This window comes from Paralichthys olivaceus, chromosome 17 (assembly GCF_024713975.1).
Source record: "Paralichthys olivaceus isolate ysfri-2021 chromosome 17, ASM2471397v2, whole genome shotgun sequence".
NCBI classification, from domain to species: domain Eukaryota; kingdom Metazoa; phylum Chordata; class Actinopteri; order Pleuronectiformes; family Paralichthyidae; genus Paralichthys; species Paralichthys olivaceus.
In genome coordinates this window covers 2145801-2166838 of record NC_091109.1, presented here as the reverse complement: position 1 = coordinate 2166838, position 21038 = coordinate 2145801, and the positions used below count along the sequence as shown (strand labels likewise).

The 21038-nt window shown below is 46.2% G+C and overlaps 2 protein-coding genes across 13 annotated transcripts in view; one reads left to right on the top strand and one right to left on the bottom strand.

Moving 5' to 3' along the window:
* dlgap1b (discs, large (Drosophila) homolog-associated protein 1b) overlaps window positions 1-14235 on the top strand; it is an 85426-nt gene extending 71191 nt beyond the window's left edge. For 11 of the 12 annotated variants that reach the window (XM_069512975.1, XM_069512973.1, XM_069512972.1 and 8 more), the window contains 6 exons: window positions 4838-5223; window positions 5296-5375; window positions 8817-9232; window positions 10336-10427; window positions 10918-11070; window positions 11621-14235. In XM_069512975.1, the coding sequence (XP_069369076.1) occupies window positions 4838-5223; window positions 5296-5375; window positions 8817-9232; window positions 10336-10427; window positions 10918-11070; window positions 11621-11836 (1343 nt within the window). In that variant the 3' untranslated portion in view covers window positions 11837-14235. The other variant, XM_069512980.1, reaches the window with a different exon arrangement.
* A 1427-nt stretch (window positions 14236-15662) lies between these two features.
* tgif1 (TGFB-induced factor homeobox 1) lies at window positions 15663-20501 on the bottom strand. The gene is made up of 3 exons (XM_020087863.2): window positions 20071-20501; window positions 18117-18346; window positions 15663-17359 (listed from the first exon to the last, which is right to left on the bottom strand). The coding sequence occupies exons 1-3, from the start codon at window positions 20192-20194 to the stop codon at window positions 16694-16696; spliced, it is 1020 nt and encodes a 339-aa protein (XP_019943422.2). The 5' UTR covers window positions 20195-20501; the 3' UTR covers window positions 15663-16693.
* Window positions 20502-21038: the final 537 nt, after the last annotated feature.

Below are 21038 nucleotides of genomic sequence, written 5' to 3'. Positions count from 1 at the left end.
GACAGTTGTAAACACGCTCTTATCTAGTGATTCAGGAGACGCAGGCTGCCAGAGCAGTTACCCACTGTTGACACGGGTTTCTGTCAAAAGGGGCACACTGAGCACACAGTTGCGGTGATAGCACTGCTGGCCCGAGGACACCAGAGGCACATTTAACAAATGTTTGGTGCTGATATGCATCCTCATGTTTAAGTCAAGACAAAAAAATCCATTTAGATGCAGGAGTTGGTGCAGGATGTTTACGACTCGGGTTCTGTTTGTGCAGAAAACTTTCTCACCAGAACCCACTCGCACGTGCTAAATATACTTCTTTAAAAAGCCCTGTAGACAGCCACCTTCACATACACACACACAGTGAGCTATTGTGTCTGAGAGAGTTCAGGCATCTGGAGAGCAGAAACCCTCTCTGGTGACCTCTGACCTCTCCTGGCTGAGAGTCGTCCACTGAACATGAGGGTCTCTGTGAGACTTTCAGGTGACTCAGAGGATTTGTAAAGCACTATTGTATGTGGTGTGTGCAGGGTTTGTTTCGTCTCTGCAACATTAGCTCATTGTTATATGATCCCTTCAGTTATTTAAGCACAAAACTTTTTGGAATTAAAGAAAATCATCCTGACAGTAATTTAAAGTGTCCGACTGGAGGCCGTGTTGTGGATGTGTCTTGCAATGTTGTTCACAAGGGCAACATAACGTCACCCAGTTTAAATCCTTCAGGTTATTCTCATCTCGTGACCCTGTCTCTGCAGACACTAAGTGACAAGCCTTTTGACAGGGATCCAAGACAAACAGGTTTGTAGAGTTCAACACTATACAGAGCTGAAGCTTCAGGGCAAGAAACATTATTTAAAAAGTCATTTGCAGCTCCCTTGTTCTCTCTATGCAGATAACCTGGTGTTTATATTAGAGCTCCAGGTTCTGTGGCCCATTCTTCCTGCTGTGTGTTCTCGTTGGCTGGTGGTGAGGTGGGTGTCAGTGCAGCTGCAGTTTACCCTGTCAAGGTAAACAAATGGTCGACAGAAGCTCCCCCCCTGCTTGCTGCTGGTAAAACTCCAAGCCTCCCAGCAAACTTCATGTTGCTATGTGTCACCATGGTGATGCAGTCACAAAGGACTCCAGCTGGTTCTCTGTGCGAGTGCGTGTGTGTATGATAAAGTGAGAGAGGGAGCGGGACGGACAAATGGACAGGGATGGAGCAGACGGAGCCGGGCAGTTACTCTGATTTACCCTCGTCCCTCCTCCTCCTCCGTCTCAGTCTTGTTCCGCTCTTCTTCGTCTTCTGTTCGCTTTGCTCTGCCCTCTCCCCTCTGGCAGACCCTCATCCCAAACACAGTGCAGCTGGGCTCAGCTGTCAATGTTCCCCCATACCGACCGCCCCCATACCGACCGCCCCCTTTCCTGGCTTTTGTATTTGTTTGGATGGTGGTGGATTTGCCCTTGGCCCCCGCGCGGGGGAGCCCGTTCCCGTTAGCTCTCCTCCTAAACCAAACCGTCTGCTCTTTGAAGTGGCCTATCACACAGATTGGAGATTACAAGGCAGCCGCCTGCCTTCAATCTGTCCAGCAGCATGAGCACGATGATTAAATAAAGGAAACGGCGTACACCTATGCCGAGGCACAAATGGGAAACAGTGATCAGCCGAGCCCAAAAATAGGAGGCTCAACAAGTCTGTTTTTGTTCCGAAAGCTGGCGAAATGAATGGAGACTTTGCTTTGTCTCAGGGGAGGGACGAGGGCTTTCTTTGATATTATCAGGCCCAGGGGTAGAGGGTGTGTGTGTGTGTGGGGGGGGGTGAGCTCTGCCAAGAAGAGCTGCTATTCACACCAACTTGTCGGCGTGGGACGTTTGAAGCATTTGTCAAAAGAGGGATTTGGCAGAGAGCCACTAGAGTTTTGTCATTCACAAACTCTTCTCCTCCTCAGGATGACAATGCTCGCTGCAGGCTGCACCCACCTCTGTGTGGAGAAAGAAAATTCCACAAAGACGTTCCCATTAAGTGAGGAAGTTGTTCCCAGTTTTTGTTGCACACACAAGAGAACATGAATGACGTCTCTCTCTCTCTCTCTCTCTCTCTCTCTCTCTCTCTCTCTCTCTGTGATCAAAGCTGTGTTAACCTGATATTACAGTGACAGGGGAACATTTCTGTGGGGTCACTGCTGTTTATCAGTGTCTGGTGAAGAGAGTTTTCCACATTCCTTCTCAAGGGTCTGGTGGAATCCTGCGTCACATTCTTACTTCACTCTGTCCTTGACTGTCTGTGTGTGTGTGGGAGGTCTGGGCCCGTGCTGTTGTCTGATGCTTTCATGGCTGCAAGAGGATCAAACTATTTTCTTATCGTTGCTGTGGAAAGTGGAAACTTGGCCTCTCTCTCTTATCAGGACAGTTGTTTCTTAGTCAGATGTTTTCGCCTTTTCGCTGTAGACAGACGAACAAAAATAAAAAGAATCACTTATTTCCTTTATTTTGCATTTATTTTGCTAAACGTCTGGTTACGTGCTCACACACTCTTTCACTGGCCTGGGTAAGGTCATTGTTGAAAATGGCTCCTGATGGATGGAGCGTATATCAGTGGCAGGAAGTCTGTGGTCTCCCTTGATGTGGAGAGGTTGAAACGTTGAGCTGGTTTGTGTCAGCGTTATTTTTGTGTCTCTGCAGGCTCATGTGTGCATGCTTATGTGTGTGTGTGTGTCCGTGGGCATGTTCTGGCTCCCGAGCGTGTTTACTTAACCTGTCTCGGCATTCAAAGCCCCTGTCATTCTCAACGTGTCTGGCTCTCGCGGTGGCAGCGAGGTGGGACACGGCGCGTCGTCTCCTGTTTCATGCAGCTCTTTATTGAGCTGATGAAGAGGAGCACGCACACACCCACAGATGTATGCGTTCAACAGTCTCACACACACACATGCACACTCACACACACTGACTTTTAGATGACTTCAGGGGATAGAAGCTCTAAAAGGGCCTGACATTCTATCCTCTGAACCTCCACGACTGATAGGGGCAGGACCTCGGCCTCTCCCTCTGTGCGAGTGCATGTGTGTGTTCGCTGTGTGTTTTTTGTTCTCCTGTGGGTCTGTACTTGTCGACCTCTCTGAAGAGAAACCCTGGATGTCGCTCATCTTCACCTGACACCTGTGAGAGGTCGAGACGATGCATGCTCAGATGTGTTTGGCAGTAATTCCTGCATATACATAATCTCTCAAAAAGAAAGACACGTAACATTTAGCTGTAGGAGGAAACGCAGCAAGGCGTTGATTTTGTCTCTCTTGTGGTTTGTTCTGCAACCATCAAAGAAATTCACATTAGCAACTGTGATCTCATCTCGTCTGAGGACTTTCCAGCTTGTCAAAACCTGACTCGAATCTCACCTGGGATCATCCTATCAGTGACGGCGAGGCAGGAGCAGGGTGGGAGGCCGGTCGGAGGAGGGCGGCGGATGACTCTGACAAACTCAAGAGGATGAAGTCAGCCCTCTGTTCGCCTCCCGACACTATAGGGCCCCTCTAGCTGTCAGTGAGACTGAAAGCCAACGACAGCTAATAGTTTTAGACATGGCTGCTCCTGCTGGGTGTGGTTAGCAACAGTTGTCTGCATGCACACACCGCGGTAGGATGTTTGTCTTTTGGAGGGATTAACGAGATCCAGGAAACCTGCTGTCCTAGTTTTTGTCGCACAGCACAGAGAGAGGGCGACCTAGTTTTGGAGATAGTGGCCAGGCGAGGAAGGAGATTCCGAGGCATAATGTAGTTAGGAGGTGGCCGATAGCGCCTTTCTTTAGACAGGCTGCGTTTAGTCGGCATGTTGCTATACAGACGTCCAGACCTCTGAGTCAGTTTGTGTGAGAGGCTCCATTGTCTGTGCAGAACCTGCAGCTGTAACCTGAGAGAGAACACAGGCAGAAAGAGGAGAGTATTACTGAGCAGCACATGATTTCTAAAATATCTATTTGCTAGGATTTAAAACTTTAAAGCCTTTAAACTGGGCTGATCCCTCCAGCTGCCTTTTACAACATCATTTTACTTGTAATATAATTTCACTTGCAGCTATTCATGCAAACAGCGAGGATATATTTATATTCTGCACCATCAAATCGTTTTGAGTGTACAGTTACTGCGTCGAGGGCTTAACCATCTAGATCAGTGGGTCAAGTGGCCGGCATACTAATCCTATTACTAGATGAAGCTCTGATTTGTTAATGTTGGCCCTAATCTACTGTCCATTTTGTGTGTGTGTGTGTGTGTGTGTGTGTGTGTGTGTGTGTGGGTGTGTGTGTGTGTGTGTGTGTGTGTGTGTGTGTGTGTGTGTGTGAGAGCTGTCAGGGTGTTAGCTGTCAACAGCCATTTGGTGACAGTCATCACATTTAGCGACAGCATATGTTTCCACTGTTGGAAGCATGTTGTGCACCATAGAAAAAATGTACTGCTGTACTGACCTTTCATGAATTTGTCAAAAAAAGTTTGGGAACGAAGTATCTTCACATTTATGCTATAGTATCTAAAAACACTGAATCCTACATCTCCCGTAAAGCACCTCACCTGTACCTTTCTTTCAAATCATCCCCTCTTCTAAATACCAACTTTTCCCGCTTCTTTCAAACTTTAAAACATTCAGTTCAATGTAGTATTTTTGTTAAAAAAATTCAAATCTGAAGCTGAAGGCAAGATAACACTTCTATCGTCTGCGTTTCAAAATACCTCATATAACTGTTTTTCTCTGGCCTCATGTGATGTGTGAATTCAGCTTCATGTGAAACCTGTGAATTGATCTGTTAATTTAACAGATTGAGATTTTTAAATTATATATTTTGTTGTGTAATAATCTGTTGTCTGTCTTTCTCCTGCAGTGTCATCATGCATCACCACCTACAAGAAGACGCCTCCCCCGGTCCCTCCACGCACCACCCCGTCCAAACCCTTCATATCCATCACGGCCCAAAGCAGCACAGAGTCTGCCCAGGATGCTTACATGGACGGGGGCTCCGGCACGCGGACGGGCATCAGCTCCCAGCCGGGCCTGTCCAATTCAACGGAGAGCATCGACAGCATGAAGGCCCTGACGGCCGCCATAGAGGCGGCTAACGCTCAGGTGCACGGCCCCGCCAGCCAGCACGTCACCAACAGCACCATCACCATCACCGCCACTGCCACCACCTCCGCCGTAGCACACGTCTCCGCAGACAGCAAGGCTCAGAGGGAAGCGCTCCGCAAGTGCCTCTCCATAGGGATTCAGGTTTGTGGATTTGCCCATTTGAACTTTCAAAATAAAAGTCTTTTTTTTTGACAGTTGCCCTTGTTCTCGTAGGTGGACCCAGAGGAGGAGGGGCCCTCAGAGGAGCAGTCTAAATTCCAGTCGATAGGAATTCAGGTGGAGGATGAGCGATGGTGAGTAGAGAGGAAAGAGAGAATGAGAAGGAGGTTGTGTTAGTGAAACTGGATAAGTCTAATGGGAGGGATGAGGCAGCGATAGTATGAACAGGAAGAGGAATTATGGAGACAGAGAGAGGTTTGTAGTGTGCAGCGCAAGCTTTTGCCCCCCTGCACTGGCTTCCCGCAGCAGCTGTCCCCAGTTCAGGGGGAGGTTGGCGTCAGAACCCCCTCAGCCAGGGGGGCCCCAAGTGACAGCTGGGCCAGAGGATGTGGTGCAGGGGACTGGGAAGGTGGAGGGGGTGAGTTGACAGCCATCTGTTGCTGCAGTCATTGTGAGTCAGGCTACTTTGAGGTTGTGTGTGTTTGTGCATGTGTGGGAGGGAGGCAGAGAGAGAAGGGGAGGGAGTTTTATTGGGTTTGTTTAGTTCAGAAGACTGAGAGAGACTGCTGTGCTGTCAGCTACAGCCCCTCACTCTGCAACATGGCCCCGGCCCGAGAAGAAGCGGCCCAGTGTGCAGGACGTTTCATTAGCTCCCATCGCTCCAGACGCATCAAGGCCTCTGCTCGGACACGCAGGCATTTATGACTCCTTTGTCTGTGTTTCATTCACCCCTGTCAAAACAATGACCTCATGTTTGGTGAAGGAAGTTGACAAATCTAGTCCCGGGTGAAGGTTTCCCCCGCTGTAGCCGAGGCCTGCGGCAGGAATTCAGAGAGGCATCACCTTTAATCAAAGGTCACAGAGAGACGTCGGAGTGCAGCATATCAGAAACACACACTCACACAGTGTCAGGGAATGTGAGGGGCTTTCTGAAAGGGGAGGTCTCAGCTGACTGACCAAGCACTGAGTTCCTGTAGCTGCCAAACAAAATATTAACTCATCCAGACACTCTCTAGTCTGCTGGGGCCTGGATGTTATGCAGCAATGAAGCCGGTGCATTACTCCGGTTCATGTTTGGTGTAGTAAGCAGGACAGTGTTTTTGTTGGTGCACTTTTGATTGTTTACCTCATGGTGTGTGTGTGTGTGTGTGTGTGTGTGTGTGCAAATGTGTATGTGTGTGTGTGTGTGCAAGTGTGTGTGTGTGTGTGTACAAGTGTGTGTGTGTACCTGGGAGGTCCAGGCATGCTGGTCCTACATTAGATTTCCAGACAGTGACAGTGCCAAACTCCTACGGCCTCGCTTCAGAGCTCTGATTTACTGTGTGTGTGTGTGTGTGTGTCTGTGTGTGCGTGTGTGTGTTTATACGCACCACTCACAGGTCATAACCTCGCATGGCTGTTTGAACGAGGATTAACTGTAGAGGAGTGGAGCAGAGCTGTAAAAGCGATGAACACAACAAACATGCTTGTCTTTACACAGACGTGTTTTCAGTGCAGATCTGTGCACAAGCTACAGAACTTAGCTCTAGAAAGATGTCAATCAAAGTGTCCTATTGTGATGTCTTTATATATAATAGTGAACTTTTATTAAATTGAGCAAAACACTTAAAAACGTGATCATTGAATTACTGTTTTTTTAGGGCCTTGCTAGTTTAGGGTGTGAGACTGGTGGTCACCAGATGTCTTTGCAGTCACAGGGGTAGTTGGGCATTGCTCATGGTCCACTAGTGACTAAACCATATGCACAACCATCTTGAAAACTTAACTTAAAGGGCCAAACAAACAAGATGAGAGGAAAGGTTATGAGACTTCAGCAAACAAAAGAAATGTCCAGAAAATTGGTTCCGGACATTTTCTGGAGTTTGTCTTTCACACACGAAGAACCTTATCAACAAAAGTCCTCAAATCTTCTTGTCTTTCCGAGTTGGACATCTTCATTGGTGTCTTCTACGTGTACAGCTCCTCTTTTTCATCCCGGGATGTTTATATTCTTTCCAGATTCTTCCAGACAACAACTGACTCTGACCTGTGCGTTCTCACATGTACAAGTCTGAAAGCAGATGTAGTCTAAAGACCTGGATCTGAAGTGGCCCTCTGACATTTGCAGGAAGTGGAATACGAGACTCTACAACTTTCCTCCATGTTCTCCACATGAACATAATCAGAACATGGACTTTGTGATGTTATACTTGCTTCACTTCCTCTGCATTCCTTCCTCATATTTCAGTTTCTTCTCTCCCCTCACATTGACTTTGCTCTTGAAGCCCTGCCTATTGATATGTCTGTCTTTCTGTCTGGGCTGTGTTTGGCCTTGCCCGTCTCTGCCCCTGCAGGAAGTTGTTAGCGGGCTGATAGAAAGCAGGCTGAGGTCATTAGAACTGAACACCTGCTCGGAGGAGTTACTCTTTAACTGCCGGCACGTACACATAAAGCATACACACACTCTGTTTGATCTCCTCGAAGCCACTCCCTTTTTCTTTCTCTCTCTCCCTCCTTTTTTTTCGTGTTCACGGAAGAGGAGAGATGAATGAGAAAAAAGGGAGGTTAGAGATGAATGGGCAGCGGTGAAGAAGAGCGTGCGTCCGGAGATGGGCCGAGCTGTGATCATTTGTGTGTGTCAGGCTGCAGGCAGGTCAACCTGAGGTTCACGTGAGAGAGGATAGTCAGCATGTTTGCAGCTAATAGGTCATTTTCTGGCATGGAAAAGTTGTTTCTTCTTACTAATTTGCAGCCTGTTGCAAACAGAGAGTCAGATTGTGTAACGTAAACCCAGACGTGGCTAATCAGAGGATATTGCTTGCTTGGTGCACCAGAATTTTCAAGTTTGCATGAGGTCTTGTGTGCTGAATTTAAATGTGCATCTTTGTAGCTGCTGTGCGTCCCTGCTCTTATTTCTGCTGCAAAGTTGTCGGTGTTTTTCTCAGTCAGCAGTGCTCTGGTTCATTTTTGTAGTTATTAATAAATGATGTGTTTTCACCACTTTGAGTTGTAAGCTGGCTCTGATTAGACTCCAGGTTCGTCCAATCGCTGTGAAGCTAAACCCCCAACCCCCCCATACCAGTTCCCGCATCCCTCTGGCGTCCCATTCATTACAGGGGAACGTAGCCAAATGTGTGTGTGTTGATTTAATCTTTGCACATGAGAGTAAACACGTGTGTGTTTTGGAGGGACCTGGCAAACGCTGCCCCAGCAGTGTCACACAGCCTCTGAGCCAAATGCAACATGGCACACCAAGCTGGAGGGAAGGTTCCCAGGTGTGTGTACATGTGTGTGTTTGTGTGCTTATAAAGCAGAGTTTGTGGACGACTGCACACTCTGCTGCTTCTGAATGAGCTAGGTGACAAAACAAACGTGCTCAAAGGACGTTCCACATACAAAAAGGTATTCATCACTATCAGTGAGGAGATCACTGTGATCATTTCAATTTTTCACACTTGGTGCACCATCAAGAAAAGTGTGCAAACAGAATTACTGCAAAAAGGAAAGATCTTTTATTACCGCACAATATGAGTAATCAATCACTGCATAAAATCAGCAAAACAAAACATCTTTGTTCTTCTTGCCTCCTCTCCTAGTTACCGCAGGATGACCCGCTCCAACAGCGTAACCACGGCCGTGCAGGCCGACCTCGACGACCCAACCGATGCCCCAGAGCTGCCGCCTCGTCACTGTGCCACCATGCCACGCCAGCACTCCCGCGACGCTTCCACCTCCACCGTCAGCATCCAAGGCTCAGGCAACCACTACCATGCCTGCGCCGGAGACGACTACGGGGAGGTGGGGTTCGACCCATCTATCCTGCCCCCTCCGGACCCCTGGATGGACAGCGTGGCCGAGCCGGAGACGGACGTTTTGGAGGCCGTCGGTCGATTGGTGTGCCCCCGTGACGGCCGCTGGTTCCTCAAGTTGCTGCATGCAGAGACGGAGCGCATGGAGGGCTGGTGTCGACAGATGGAGCAGGATGAGATGGAGAATGAGCTGTCTGATGAGAGTGAGTTGGATCATAGGATTGAAATCCCAAGATTTAAAGATAAGAAGACAAGAAAATCTGTTGTGCACTGATATTAGGTCTATTCTCTCCTCTCCTCTCCTCTGGACCACAATAGCCTCTTGTTCCTGTCCCGAGCCCTCTGGCCTCCACAGACATACCGTGCATACTTATCAAAAGGCCGCTGCTGGCCTCAGCCACTCATCTGGCCTCTAGATACATATAATGATCCCTCACAGACACAGACACACACACACACAGTGAAGGGATTCTCTCAGTGCTCCTTGCAGGCAGCAATTGGATTTTGATGCAACACACACACACACACACACACAGCAGCGACACATGTGTGTATACACACGTCTAAATATGTTTTACTTACATAAACATACCAGATGGAGCAAACAGGCCTCGGGCAGCAGGCAGTGCATTTGTACCTGTCCTTACCGCACAGCTGATTTCATGTCTTACTGAAAATGTCATTACGTATGCAGCCAGTGTGTTGTTATGGTTCCAGGCAAGATATTCTCTCACAGAACGTGCAGAACAGGCAGGCTGTCTCAAGGTTATGTTTTCCCAGATCTCAGGCTACCACACACACACACACACACACACACACACACACACACACACACACACACACACACACACACCTCCTTAGGGGTTGTGTCTGTAGTGCAGATTCATTACTCCCCCTCTCTTTTTTTTTATCCTATTCTCTTCATGTTGACTAATGCATGCATTGACAGTTCCTCTCATAGGGATATGAGTCAATAAGACTGACTGGCGGAGTCAAGTTCTGCAGCACAGCCTCGTGTCTCTCATATATCAGTCTGCCATGGTGCGATCGTGATGGAAATAAAACATTAAGTTCTTAAAAGATACTTTGCAACGGTGCATTTCAGTAATTATTTCAAACCCCCTAAATGATTCCCACATATGAAAGAAGATTCTAGCACATCCCTCTGTGTTGCATTACTAATGCACCCTCTCTGTTAGCGGTGCAACATGCCTGCAGTATGCGGTTCTGTGAGTAATTGCATTGTGAATTCTGTGCGTGCGTGCGTTTGTGTGTGTGCATGCGTGTGTGTCCGCGTCTTCTGCAGTCCTGGGGAAGATCCGCAGTGCAGTGGGGAGTGCCCAGCTCCTGATGTCCCAGAAGTTCCAGCAGTTCCGGGAGCTGTGTGAGGAGAATCTGGTATGTGTCACCTCATCCGCTGCATGCTCGCCCCAGCCCCCCCCCCCCCCCCACCACCACCAACACTGACATCATCCTGCACAAATCATCCTGACAGGACAGGCCAGTGCTCATTTACTATGCATCTAGTGTGGAGTGTGCTTCTGCACACTGTCTCTGACATACAAAAATAAACCTTGCAGTGTTTTTATATCGTTTGTGTTGAAGCAGCATAAAACCTTTTTCTGCAGATATTTATTCTTCCATTTTCATGTGTTGCATAATATTCTGGATACAAGCATAGTTTCCAGATTTAGAATATCGTGTCTGATTCCTAAAAATTGGGTCATTTGAAATTCTCAATAACTTTATGTGCATTTCATTTAGTTTAGAGAAGATTCTGCTGTGAAACTGAATCATTAGACAGCAACAGTACTGCTCCAAAAATGTGTGACACATATTTTATCAGCTTTTGTGTTTGTGTGCATTTTTTTGCTTTGCTTTGTATCAGAATCCAAACGCACACCCACGGCCCATCTCCCAGGACCTGGCAGGTTTCTGGGACATGCTCCAGCTGTCGATCGAGAACATCAGCCTGAAGTTTGATGAACTCCACCAACTTAAAGCCAACAACTGGAAACCTCTGTCACCCCCGGAAATCCAGGTGCGGACACCCATGGCGAATACGTGATCCATTAAACCTCCATTTTAATACGATGAAAGTCACCTACTCTTAGTTTCGCTTTTGAATGCCTCACTAACCTGCATGTTATCTGCTGCTTCAGTTCTGTGACTGTGAGTCCTCGTGATTCACAGTGAAGCTTTGTTGTAACATGCACATGTGTGTTGTGAACTGTCACGTTGCCTGCCTGACGCCACCACCTGTATTTGTGTGTTTTGTTTTGTCTTGTTGCCGACAGTGAGCTGCTTTTGAGAAGCTTCTCTACCTGCCATGCACCGTTGGAGCCTGTCCTTCTCCAATGGTCGCTTTTACCTCACGCAATGGCCTCCACCGTGCTCTCTTACCCCACACAAATGGCTGCCACTGTGAACCATAACCTCATTCACACAAATGCATGCTCCGCCATAACGCCGCTACAGTGACAGCTACAGTGCTCTTTCTAACCCATATGCCAACTGGCTGCAGTTGTGTTGCTCCTGACTGTGTTGCGTATAGTAGTCTGTCATTAAGACTATTTGTCATTCCTGTCCAGGAGAGAAGGATGCCCCCTCCTGTGCCAAAGAAGCCCCAGAAGGGCCATCCTCACCTGGCTAGGGACCGCTCGCTGGAGAGCAATGAGCGCCAGCGTCTGGAGGCTCGCAAACGCCTGCTAGCTGCCAAACGTGCTGCGTCGGTTCGGCAGAGCTCCGCCACCGAGAGTGCAGACAGTATTGAGATTTATATCCCAGAGGCTCAGACCAGACTATGAGACACACACACACACACACACACTGTCCCATACACACAATAGCACTGAATGGTAAGGCTAGGGTGCTAATTTTACATAATCCTATTATTTGCGGACTTCCCAGATTACTGTGGGGGCGTCAGTCAGGATGGAGACAAATGTACATTTACAATATTTATTTATTTATTTATCTGTTCCCCGTCCTCGTCTCCTCCTCCCAGCCTTGATGTAGCACTCCCTCTTCCCTCCGTACCTCCGCCCACGCCCTTCACTCCCAAAGAAATCTCTTTATGGATCTCTTTTTTTTCAAAGTGACCTGATGTTACAGAAGCCAGGTGTAGCACAGCAGAAATGCTTCACGTCAGCGTGTGTCACAGGGAAACATGGAGGAAGCACGCACGTGCACGCAGAGTGCGTGTGTTTGTACACACAAGCAAACACACACGAGAGAACAGACCTATGAACTCATATTTGATATATTTATTAAGTTAATTTTATTGTAGAATTTTTTACAAAATCCCATGATTCTGATTCTGAAAACATAGTTTGGTTTTGTATAATGAGGGTAAACATCAGAGCAGAACATTGTTGAAAAGAGCTGACAAGGAAATTATAGTGACACAGTTCACCATCTGTCTGAAAATGGGTCTTTCCGGCGACAGGAGGTCGACCCTGTAGGAAAGGTCAAGGGTCAAGTCGTGTTTTTCCCCTCCAGGTGAGGCGAAGGAGTAGATTTTGAAGCTCTAGATTTCACTGTTTATAAAACACCACAAACCTAATCAGTGTTTTCGAGCGAGAGACAGAGTCTGCGTGCGTCCGTTCTGATTCAGATCTTCATTTCAAAAAGTGCTTCCTGCTTTTCTGGGGCCGAACGGCCTCGGTTGTGACCCATTAGGTAGCAGCATCTACGACCTGTAAACAGACCATCCTTCCTGTCTCATTTTAAACTGAGCAACACGTTTGTATAAAGGACACAGTGTATAACGACCTGACTTGCATGCTGACTCAAGGTAACTGATGTTTCTGTCCTTTTTTTTTTTTTTTACAGGTTTACTTGTTTCTCACGTTGCATTCGAGCTCTTCGGTGTTGCAGAAGCTAAAATTACTGATATTTGGTACAATAATGGTAGTTGTACTATATTTTACTATGTCGTTTTTAAACAAGAGAGATTTATCGACAGTATTTGAGACTAAAGGACTGAAAAGGGACAAGTTCCTCCTCACTGTGTGTGCACTATCTCTGCCTCCAAATGAAGCAATTATTTCGAGGTCATATACAAAAGAAAACCAATTTCTAATATTTTGTATTCATGTTTAATTTATTGATTAGTAGAACAATGACTGTTTATTGACATTGTGATTATGATTATGCACTGACAACAAGGCCCTTATACTGTGTTTATGTTTTCTGTGTGTTTAGCATGACAGGCACCTTTTTATTTTTGTTTCTGTTTCAGTGATCAGCCTTAATTTCTAATATGAAAGTTGAGCACAACATCAGTCTCAGGGGAAGAAATGAGTGTGCATGTGTGTTGTGTATGTGAGACTGTGTGAGACTGAGGATAGGAGCGTGTGTGACTGACCTCATGTGACTGTATGTGTGAACCATGGCTTTTTTCTCTTACTGTACATAACCCCAGCCCTGAAGACAGGCCACGTTCTTAAATAAAGGAAATAGTCTCCACGCCATGTTTTTTGAACATCTGGGCCCTGCTTACTGTCTGCTGCTCGAACACGGAGACAATCCTGAATCACAGAAATGTTCCGACAACAGACTGGCCGCACATCGATGTGTTAGTCTGTATCGATCCGACAGAGTTTTGTGCCATTGGATAATTATAGATAAAAGCTATATCCCTGCTATTTGTCCCTATTGAACGCAACCTGAAGTTTTTTATTGATTTGTTTGTGAAGGAACTCCAGTGATGAAGTAAACGTACAGTTCGATTTGTATTTCCTTGGTAAATTTTAGAGAGGGTGCATAAAAGTAATAGTTCAAACTTAAATGCCATATAATGTAGATGAAGATTTTAGTTTTTTATTTTGGAACTTGTATTTGAATTAAACTGTCAAATGATTTCATTTCTTATTTATGTTTTATTATATTAACATATCAATATAATGCTCCTGGTATAGCAGGGGAGTTAGAAACCAGAATGTTGGATTGTGGCTAAACTCTAAAGACACTCCAGCAACCCTGGAGCCTGTGATGTAGTTATAATAAAGAGAAAAACATTCAAATAAACATTTGTACATAAATGAATGTTTCCCTATGTAAATGTAAGCTAAAAAAAAGAACCCAATCAAATGACATATTAAGCAGATATACATTTTGTAATTAATGTTATTACACTGTTGATGTTATGGCACGTGTATGAGCTCTTATCAGCATTAAAACATATATATATATATCATTGCCATAATTTTGTTGTGTTGGTTTCTTTCCTGCCTCCACATGTGTTTTCGATTGGAATATAATTAAACAGATTACAAGGCCGGCGTGGTGTGTTTTTAAGGGCATTTCCCTTCTGCAGGGGCGGCTCCCCATAATTAGACAGCACTTTTGGCCTCGGTTTAGCCCCAACGCTCCTGTACACGCAGCTCCTGGTGATTTGTCATTCACACATCAGTCATGCTGAGGGGAGGCACACTGACCTCAGTGGACAGAGTTTAGGGGTGGGTGAAAGAGGGGGGTAGGTTTCAGCTTTGTATAAGGCCTGACCCTGGGTCAGTTCATCCTGCATATGGTCTACCATGGTGGGCTGCAACTACCCACTGTTTCCCTGGAGGTTTAAACCTTATTGATGATTACATCCTCCTGATAGGACCAGACCCCCACCACCACATGACCTGTCACTTTAGACAGGAAGCATCTGACAAAAGGTAGAAAACTCAAAATGCATTCTTAACATTTGGTAGTGACCAGCAGGGGCAATACTCCAGTCTCTGAAAGTCGAAAACCAACTGTCTCAACAAGTGGAGGAAGAAGAATTCACAACTCTTCTTTTCGTGAATACCACAATTTGAATATATATTATAGTAGAAATAAGTCTTGCATGAAACATATTCTATAAAGGACATTTTATACAAAGGTTTTATTGACAAAAACATCAATAAAAATGTACAAAATCTACCCCTCTTTTAATATTTATTATATTTATAATAGTTTTTGTTATTATTGAGAATGCTTTTCAGGAATTTCCAAATTTGGGATCAATAATGCACATCTATCTATCTTTAAAGTTATTACAATATTTCCTCAAAAGTGGAATCAAACATTCTACAATACTTGTACTTAAGTACAGTACTTGAGTAAATATATTCAATTTCATTCCACCTCTGGTCCCAACTGTATATAGAGAAAGATAATAATTTATAGTCCTTGTAAATTGCTGCCTCAGCAAATACACACAACAAATCATATGTAGAGCTATAGAGAAGCTTTGGGACGAGAGGAAGAGCTGTCCTCTTCGCCTTGAACCAAGCAGCTCACTCAGTTGTGAGCTGCCTTCCATCCACTCCACTGAGACGCAGGCGCACACAACCCTGTTGGCAAGAAACCGTTGACGTCTGCTGTTTGCCCGTGTTAATTTATGCAGGATTATGCTAATTGGAGGGAGCTGTTGTAAACCTCTCGCACACAGGAATGTCTCTGAATGCCTGTAGCGGTGGCCCGTGGAAAGACACGAACGCCAGCCTATTTCCGTCCTGCTTCTGATCCTTGAGGGATAAATCAGGGATCTTCACAAAGTTTGACAGGAGTTACAGGAATACAGCTTGTATAAATGTGTGTCAGATTTCAGTGATCCGCTGTGAGGTAATAAAAAAAGATAGGTCGATTCTGAGATGTAGAAAAACAAAACTTTATTTGAATCCCATGTGACCCCTATTTGCCACAAACATTGCACAGTATGAAAAGAAATCACATCATTGGGCATCGTGTCACATTAACTATACAAATGGTCCTATTATACATGAAAATTGTATTTTTTTTGGTGATTTCAAAAAAGATGCTGTTTTTGTCAGGTCGTCAAACAGCAAATGCAGAAAAGACATCTGTAGTGTTTAAATTCTCCAGTCCACTGGCCGTCGTTTTTCACTGAGTGATGGGATGAAGGTTCAGACTATGAACCTGCTACATTGGTCATCTGAAACATCCCTCGGTGGAAATAAAGAGTAAAAAAAAAAAAAAAAAAAGCATTGAAGTTTTTTTTTCCTTTTAAAAATAGCTAAAAGTAAAAATTACAAAATCAAAACTATACTCATGAAAACACATAACATTTACTACAGTAGTGAATACGTTTGTCATAGATGCCAAGAGCAAATGTATGATTAAGACACTGAGATGACCTTCCTCTGCCTTTAGTGTGCAAACGAATGAGGCAGACCAATCGCGAACTGATCTCTGAAATGTGAAAACAGTCAAAAAACGTGTGTGGATGCGACCAATCCGTCCGATTGGTCCGTGAAACGAGGAGTGGGTCGTGATTCTAGCTCTTCCTCCGCTCTCTACGATGATATACAGTATCATGGAAAGACATAAGACAGGCAGCATTTTCTCTGCTAACATTTTTGGTCCCTGTGTGCAAATAAGATACACATGTAGATACATACGCATGTATATGAAATGAATAAACAACGTACAGCCAAGGCACCTCAATACAGTTTGTTTCTTTTCAATAAAAAAAACATCCTCATCAATTTGATTGGTTTACCAAAAATAGAAATGATCAGGCTTTCATGTGGATTTGTTCTGTGTTGCGTGCAGACAAGTCACTGGACTCGGAGGAGTTCCATAGCCGAGACACAAAAGTCAGTCTCCATCGCCGCCTCCTCTTCTTCTTCTTTCTCCTCTTCCTCTTCTGTCACCCTCTCCCTTTAGGAGACCAGCTGTTTGGCTTGCAGCTCCATCTCTGCAGCCCGTTTCAAGGCCACGTCCACCAGGAGCTGGAAGCCGCTGAAGTCTTGTGTGAGGTCTGGTGGGGTGGGGGGAGGGGTGTTGAAGAGCCCGCTGCGGGGGCTCAGGTTGCCCTCCATGCCGCTGCTGCTGAGGATGGTGGTGGTGGTGGTGGTTAGTGGCTGGCTGCCCGGCCCCTCATCCTGGCACCTGAGCAGCGCCTGTGCAGACTGCAAAAGCTCTGCCGCCCTGTCACAGTTCATTCCGGGCACAGAGGGGTGGGAGGCCGTCGGGCTCGCCTGCATCGTCGCGCTGACAGTGGTGTGACAGATGACGGAGGGGCGGGTGGGCACAAGCCCCGGAGAGGGGGATGAGGAGGTCGGAGAGGGGATGGAGGGGGATGCCGCCTTCCTCAGGACGCTGGGCATGGCTGGTTCGAAGCTGGAGGGGTGGAGAACTCGTTTGTCGTAGCTCTCGTCCATAGCGGCCGCGGGGCTGCTGTGTTTCGGAGACTGGGAGCTGTCGGAGAAGCTGTCGCCGGCCTTGCTGCCTTTCCTGGATATGGTAAACTGGTTGGGATCTTTGCCGTCTTTCCTCAGCATCTCTGGGAGAAGTCGCCGCCGAGCGTTGATGAACCAGTTGCACACCTGGAAAAGACAGAGACACATGCTGAGTTGTTGAGGAGGCCGCGTCACGTGGTTCGTTTACGTTCTGCCTTGCAATTTAAAGCAAAACCTGCTGGTACACTTATCTCCAGGTGCAGTTTGCACCTGTGTTTTAAATAGAAAAATCACAATGAAACACCAGCACACACCAGAGACCAGATATTTCACACCATTGACGCTTCCTGTTTATCATTTCAGGACTGCAGAAATGAAACCACAGACCCCTGAGATTCACATTTAAGATGATAATCACAGCTCAAACTATGAGAAGCTAAACATTAGATCTAGTTTGGACTTCTTAATCCTGTATTCTACACAACTTCCAATGAAGGTAGTGGTAATCCTGGTCATCTTTCTTCTTTTCTCTGCCGTCCAGCAGGCTAGTCGTAACTGGCTTAGGGAGGCTTGTAGCTCTAACTATGTAAATGACTCTGCATTGTTCCCAGACAGCTGGGATGGAAAGGGGCTGGAGGGAGGGAAATTCCTGTCCGAGTGCCTCAGCCAAGCCCACAACACACAGGGAGCGAGTTTACTCACTCACGCTGTCTCATGCACTTTAATGTTGCAACATCGAGCTGGTTAGATGACCTTCGGTTCACTGTGTGTCATGTTTTGTTTGCCATCCGTACAGGAAATGATTCAATCAAGTTGACACATGCTTCCTTTTGATTTTTACAGTGATATATTTACACTCTAGGCAGTGAAGGTGTGTGGTAATCTTTTATATCCGTGTGTGTACCTGCAGTGTGGAGAGTTGAGTCTGCTTGGACAGGAGGGCTTTCTCCAGTTCCGAGGGGTAAGCGTTGTAGCGGTGCTCATACAGCCAGTCCCTGAGGATCTGCACGGACTCCTTGGGCAGATTCCCTCGTCGTTTCCTCTTCCCGCTGCCCCCCGTGCTGGACGACAGATCCAGGGGGGCGTCCACGCTGTCCTCGTCATCCGTCTCGCTCCCCGACAGCATCACCAAACCTGCACAGGCAAAGCCCAAGTGAAGAGGAGGGGTGTGTGAGAGCAGGACAAAAGGAGGATGGTGTGCCATCTTGTATGTCAGTCACCCAGCAAATCTGCCGCAGCCGCTTTTACCCAAACGCAAGCTGTCTGGGAGGCAGCTGATGTGTCAGAAGCAAGCTGTCAAGTTCAGCCATGTGATTCATATAAGGAGCGAGGGAGGGAGTGAGTGAGGAGAAGGAGGAGGGAGCGAGGGAGGGAGGGATAGAGGACGAGACGTCACAAAGGCTGGTCTGATGCTGTGTCAGTTATAAAACCTGCCTCAACAAATACGAGCCAGGTCGACCGCACAGACAGCGAGCACACCTTGCATGGCTCGGTGTACGGTGAAGTACAGGAGCCTGAACGATCGAGTGTGGGAGGAGAGGTTTTGTTTTGAAGAACAGGCACATGGCAGATAATCAAAATTCAACATTTCAAACACGTCTGATCACCATCAAAGAGGATGTAGATGTAAAACTGTTTGTAAAATCCAAACTTTAATCAGATTGGTGTTTGTCCTCAGTCTGTTCTCAGATGATTATGATATTACATGTCACAGACAATACAGAGCTGAACTGACACCAGACATTTGATCTTCCTCTGGAGAATGAGGAAACACAGGTTTCTGAACATTATTTTGTTTCTCCCATGAAGACAACCAGCAGCAGCAGCAGTGCACTAATACAGGCGCCATTAGGGAAACTGCGAAAATACTAAAAACTTTGTGGACATCAAATGAACAAACCCCTGAAGCAGCGAGCTGTGGGAAAGGAGTAAGAAAGTTCCCAACAGGATGAGGTAATTACGTAGGCTGGAGAGAGGCGGAGGGGGGGAGGGGAGACCTGTTGCAAATCAGCGTCTCCAGACTAAACAAAAGAACCCAGGGCTGCGTGCTTCTTTGTGCGCAATCCTAAAGTTTCTACGCGTAAACTGCGCATTCACCATCAAACCAAGTCCATCTGAAATGTCACCGCTCAGTGGTGGAGACAGAAATAAGAGTTTAAACCACGAGAAGGTGGCGTTTTAGTGAGTTTGCACAACTTGTACGAGGTCTTTCTTTTGTGTGTGTGTGTGTGTGTGTGTGCGAGCTGCACCACGAGGTCCGTGAATGTAACAAGGCAACTTCCCACAATGAGGTCAGGATAAACATTAGCCTACATTTGGATTTTAGACGCTGTTTAAAGGCTCTGCGCGTTTTAGTCGCGTCAGAATGTTTAAAAAAACATAACGTTTCGTTTTTACACTGAAGAAAATGAAACAATCGAATCTTCCACTTTAACTTGTTTCAACTTTTCCCCTTGAAATGTCGACACCAACCACGAATTCTGAGCTTCAGAGGGAAATAAAAAGAAGCAGGAAGCTTCGGTGTGATTTAAATTCATGGTTGTTGTTTTTTAAGTTAACCCAATTACACGGTGACGCGAAGGAATAAAAACACGCATGGCGACGCCGTGCTGTGTTGTGGTGTCAGAAAAGTGGCACACACACACAAAAGAAAACGTACGTGGGAATAAACACGAAGCGATAACGCAAACGCAGCTTTGTGGACTTCTGACATCGCGCCAGCACATGGCAGAAAAAAGCCCCCTGTCACGTCTGGGGAAGGAAACAATAGACTGCGTGGTTTGCATACGAGGGGAAACGGCTCAGTCCGTCTGTTTTTAAACGCATCTTTGTTAAAAATCTTAAAAAGCATCTCTTACCCTTTTTCGTCTTCATGTCCACTTTTGTCCTCAAGCGCAGAAGAAAACAGTCTCCCGTGTTTGTCCTCTTGTCTCCTGATAAATCTCCCCACAGCGCGTATCCCGGAAAAAAATCCGTATTCATGAAAAACTCCTCTTCTTTCTTTCTTTCCTTTCTTTCTTTCGTTTCTTTTTTCCGTGTGTTTCCTCCGCTCTCTCTTCTCCTGTTTGCAGACTTGAGGAGGAGGGAGGTGTTGTTTGAGGTGGAGGTGGAGGTGGGGGGGGGTCACCTGAGATCTCTTCGACTCAAAGCGCCTTTTTCCTCATTGACTGCGTGTTTGATCGTGGAAGTGGGTGACAGCTATCTTTGACAGCTGCGTGACTCAACGCACAGAGAGAGAGAGAGAGAGAGAGAGAGGGAGGGAGGGAAAGAGAGAGAGAGAGAGATCCTCCCACCGCGCGGGGAGAAATCTCTGACATCAGCATGGTTTGTTCCACTGACATGGAAACAGAGCTGCTGATCTACGCCCCTGCTGCAGAATAAATAAAATACAAACAACAACAACAGCATGGTTGCATTGTGGCGCGTCGATGTTTGCGCGTGCATTCACAATAACAACAATAACAACAACAACAATAACAACAACGGGCTGGCGGATGCGCGGAGAGCACTGCGGACCTCGTGGTAACATCCGCTACAAATAACCACCACAGTGAGAAATCACAACAACATCGCTACAGGATGCATCTGTGACATTCTGCATGAATTGTTGCATTGGTGTGGTTTTTATCCTTGTATGTTGCGTTTTTGCGCATGTTTAATGTTCCAGCTCTGTAGAATAACATCTGTGACGCTATTGTGCTTTAAATCGAAAAAAAAATAATCATCATGCATCAGATTAATGTTGTTTTTCCCAATTAGGAATCGTTGTTATTATTATTATTATTATTATTACAAATGCTGCACCTCTCCACACGCTGACTGGCAC